Source organism: Colobus angolensis, unplaced genomic scaffold (assembly GCF_000951035.1).
Source record: "Colobus angolensis palliatus isolate OR3802 unplaced genomic scaffold, Cang.pa_1.0 Scaffold139, whole genome shotgun sequence".
Taxonomy (NCBI): domain Eukaryota; kingdom Metazoa; phylum Chordata; class Mammalia; order Primates; family Cercopithecidae; genus Colobus; species Colobus angolensis.
Genome location: NW_012114477.1, coordinates 347,892 through 349,491, shown reverse-complemented (window position 1 = coordinate 349,491; position 1,600 = coordinate 347,892). Strand labels below are relative to the sequence as shown.

General features: G+C 61.7%; 2 protein-coding genes across 3 annotated transcripts in view; one reads left to right on the top strand and one right to left on the bottom strand.

The window, feature by feature from the left end:
• The window catches only part of GAS2L1 (growth arrest-specific 2 like 1), a 13,217-nt gene extending 12,331 nt beyond the window's left edge, over window positions 1–886 (top strand). The window contains exon 6 of one of the 2 annotated variants that reach the window (XM_011934810.1): window positions 23–886. In XM_011934810.1, coding sequence (XP_011790200.1) covers window positions 23–599 — 577 coding nt within the window. In that variant the 3' untranslated portion in view covers window positions 600–886. The remainder of the gene's footprint in view (window positions 1–22) is intronic. The other variant, XM_011934811.1, reaches the window with a different exon arrangement.
• Window positions 887–1,034: 148 nt separating this feature from the next.
• Window positions 1,035–1,600, bottom strand: part of RASL10A (RAS-like, family 10, member A) — a 2,404-nt gene continuing 1,838 nt past the window's right edge. The window contains exon 3 of the mRNA XM_011934809.1: window positions 1,035–1,503. Within this exon, the coding sequence (XP_011790199.1) occupies window positions 1,378–1,503 (126 nt within the window). The 3' untranslated portion in view covers window positions 1,035–1,377. The remainder of the gene's footprint in view (window positions 1,504–1,600) is intronic.

Below are 1,600 nucleotides of genomic sequence, written 5' to 3'. Positions count from 1 at the left end.
CCCGGCTTTCCCGGGTCTCCAGCCCCAGGCCAGAGTTGGGCGCCACGCCGGCCAGCGTCTTCCGCACACCCCTGCAGCTCGACCCGCAGCAGGAGCAGCAGCTGTTTCGGCGCCTGGAAGAGGAGTTCCTGGCCAATGCCCGGGCCCTTGAGGCTGTTGCTAGCGTGACCCCCACTGGACCAGCCCCTGACCCAGCTCGGGCCCCTGACCCTCCAGCTCCTGACTCTGCCTACTGTTCCTCCAGTTCCTCCTCTTCGTCCCTCAGCGTCCTGGGTGGCAAATGTGGCCAACCTGGGGACTCTGGCCGGACGGCCAATGGCCTGCCTGGGCCGCGAAGCCAAGCCCTTTCCAGCTCTTCCGATGAAGGCAGCCCCTGCCCTGGCATGGGGGGGCCACTAGATGCACCTGGGAGCTCCCTGGCTGGCCCCGAACCCTTGAGGACCTGGGCACGGGGTCGGATGGACACACAGCCAGACCGTAAACCCTCACGCATCCCCACGCCTCGGGGCCCCCGCCGCCCCTCCGGACCCGCAGAGCTTGGGACCTGGCATGCCTTGCACTCAGTCACCCCAAGGGCTGAGCCAGATTCTTGGATGTGATGGACCAGCTCACTGTCCCAGACCCCATCCCTTCTCCTTTTCCTTTGTGGCCTTAACCCCTCTGCATCAGGGAGCCCCCTCTGCCTCTTGAGTACCAGACCTCATGGGACCAGACTCCTTGGGACCACATGGCACAATGGGACCTCTGTTGTACATTCCGATTGGGGGATGAGCGTTGCTATTTAATTACTAATATTATTGAATGCCTTAGAGGAGGCCGGGCCAGCCCGGTGTCCTGAAGACCTGTGGCCCAGCAGAGCCTCTGACAGTAAAGTTTTGCTCCAGCCGCCTGTCTGTTTCTTGGGGACTCCGCGTTGGGGCCATTCAGAGCTTTTCGAGGACCCTGAAGTTAACTGCCTGGAGGTCAAGCCTGGCAGCTCTGACCTCTAGACTTAAAGCGTTATCCCGCCCAGCCCAGAAATCCCAGGTGCACTCAATTATTTTCCCGTTTATTATCCTGCGATAGGAGTGGCACAAAGAGTATGTCCAGTGAAGCTCCAGGAGCAGGCCTCGCGTTTCCAAATTCATAGCCAAGTCCTTTCCATCCAGTGGGATTGTGACCCACTGAGGTCCCAGAAAGGACTGGTCATCTCCAATGGAGCTTGGGACCCGGTTGGGTCCAAAGAGGTTCAAAAAGGGGCCCGTCGCTTAGGCCTCATCCAATCAGGGCGGAGACTGCCCTGTCCAGTCCCAGTGAAGTTGGGCGATCCTGTCCAATCCAGGTACCTGGTTGTCCCAGTCACAAGGTGGGGCCCATGGATGGCACTGTCCAATCGGGTCACATGAGGCTGCAGCGCGCTGGATGCAGCGCCCCCTGCAGGCGCAGGGCCGGGTGTGCAGGGCGCGCGCGCACCAGAGCGCAGCGCAGCAGCTCACGGAAGAGACGCAGCACGTGCCAGTTGTACTAGTCACAAGGTGGGGCCCATGGATGGCACTGTCCAATCGGGTCACATGAGGCTGCAGCGCGCTGGATGCAGCGCCCCCTGCAGGCGCAGGGCCGG